General features: G+C 56.1%; 1 protein-coding gene across 1 annotated transcript; it reads right to left on the reverse strand.

The window, feature by feature from the left end:
- Positions 1 to 367: 367 nt before the first annotated feature.
- On the reverse strand, positions 368 to 1748 carry LOC104515495 (elongator complex protein 6-like; the record flags this gene model as incomplete). The annotated part of the gene is made up of 2 exons (XM_010159490.1): positions 368 to 599; positions 1618 to 1748. Coding segments are annotated over 2 exons (363 nt in total), but the record flags the coding sequence as incomplete, so codon positions are not given.
- Positions 1749 to 2059: the final 311 nt, after the last annotated feature.

Genomic DNA, 2059 nt, shown 5'->3' on the forward strand with positions numbered 1-2059 from the left:
AAGTCTTTTCCAACCTCAAAGATTCAGTAATTTTATGATTCCATGATCTCTGTCCCCTGCGAGACTCATCAGCCCCTCACTACCTTCGTAATGTGTTTCCTTCCCTGCCCCACCACGCACACCAAGATGGGTGTGAGTGGAGATCTCTGGAGAGCCAGGAGCTTACGAAACAATATTTTACACCTCAAAACCCTGCTCACATGTCAGGGACAGAGCAAGCCCCAGTTGCCAAGGGACTAACACACTCTGAGTGTGGCCTAGAGCAATTATTTGTATTTCTTGGACAGCCAAAGCCATCCAAACCCCCATCGTGCCCAGGTGATAAAAGGAAAGCAGGCCAGGCATCGCTCGAGAGGCTCTTCTGTACACGCAGGGTACAGTAGGCTGTGCACAGAGGTGGCGGTACCTTCAGCTGGGAGCACACCGTGACTCTGCAATAGTGGATGAAGTCCAGCACTGCCACCGGTGTGGCTCCTAGGCTGAGCAGGACACTGAGGTCATCCACCAACAACACTGGGCCATTCCAGGAGTCGCTGCCGGTGGAAGTCAGGGACGTCTGGACAAAGTCAAACAAGGCCTTGAGGTTGGAAGCGCTCTCACTGGAAGAGAAGAAGGTCTCAAGGGGCTTGGCCCACACACGCGTTGTGTGTCCCACTCCCCGTCCACTGCCCCAACACAGGGAATGCCACTCTGTGCTATCACTGCTGTCCCCACTGTGGTGACAGTCACCAGCACAGGCTGGGCAGGGAATGGCTGGAGAGCAGCCCTGAGGAGAAGGACTTGGGGTGCTGGGGGCGAGGAGCTGGCCATGAGCCGGCCGTGTGCGCTGGCAGCCCAGAAAGCCAACCCCATCCTGGGCTGGATCCAGAGCAGCGTGGCCAGGGGGGCGAGGGAGGGGATTCTGCCCCTCTGCTCCGCTCTGGGGAGACCCCCCCTGCAGTTCTGCTCCAGCTCTGGGGCCCCCAACAGCAGGAGGACACGGAGCTGTTGGAGCGACACCAGAGGAGGCCCCGGAGATGCTCCAAGGGCTGGAGCCCCTCTGCCCTCGGGACAGGCTGGGGGAGTTGGGGGGTTCAGCCTGGAGAAGGGAAGCTCCGGGGAGACCATATTGTAGCCTTTCAGTACTTAAAGGAGGCTAATCATATCGTCAGGGATGTGGAGAAAGTGCAATAGGAATGAACCAAAAGCCAGCATGGTTAAAGCAGCACTGCTCTCTTGGATGAGAATAAACCTCATAATAATTAAAAAAAAGGAATAAAACTGCTTAGATGGAGTTTTATTTGACACAAACCTGTTGATCACTGAAATCCATTTTCTCTAGGCCCACAACAAGCTTGGCAGTGAGCACGGGGGCAGAAATCGCCCCGACGTGCTGGAGAAGGGGGACAGAATCGCTCTCTGCAGAGCAGTGAGAGAGGGCAGGACATGCACATCAACGCGCACGGCCCTGGCATTCCCCTTCACGTAAGTGTCCGGGTGTAACACACAGCTACCAAGCCCTCGAGGCCCGGAGGGAAGCCCAAAGGGTCTCAGGCATGGACCTGGTGGCTGCAGGGACAGGGAACACGAGGGGAGAAAACACTCTGTGCTGGGGGCCCACCAAGTGGTCAGGCTTACCTTATAAACTGGAGAGGCCTGGGCTGTCCTGACTGCTCCTCCTCCTCTCCAAAAAAGAGGTCAAGGCAGGACTTGAGGCCTTCCAAGAAGACAAGCTGTCCCCGCTCTTTGGCAGCTGTCAGACTGACTCCCTGGAGGGAGGAAAAACATGATGTTGCAGGGCAAACAGCTTTGGAGGAAGGGTGCAAACAGAACCCGGCGGATCGACAGACGATTTTTATCAAGCCTCATCTAAATGTGCTAATAACATCAATGCCTCAGTAACTCCTGCACAGGGGATGAAACAGGCGGTTCCGTTACAGGGTCTGGAGCACAATTCCTGTGGGGATTGGCTGAGGGAGCTGGGGGTTCAGCCTGGAGAAGAGGAGGCTCAGGGCAGACCTTATCGCTCCCCACAACTCCCTGAAAGGGGGGTGCAGAGAGGGGGTGGGTCTCTTCTCCC

Source organism: Eurypyga helias, unplaced genomic scaffold, assembly GCF_000690775.1.
Source record: "Eurypyga helias isolate BGI_N326 unplaced genomic scaffold, ASM69077v1 scaffold43789, whole genome shotgun sequence".
NCBI lineage: Eukaryota > Metazoa > Chordata > Aves > Eurypygiformes > Eurypygidae > Eurypyga > Eurypyga helias.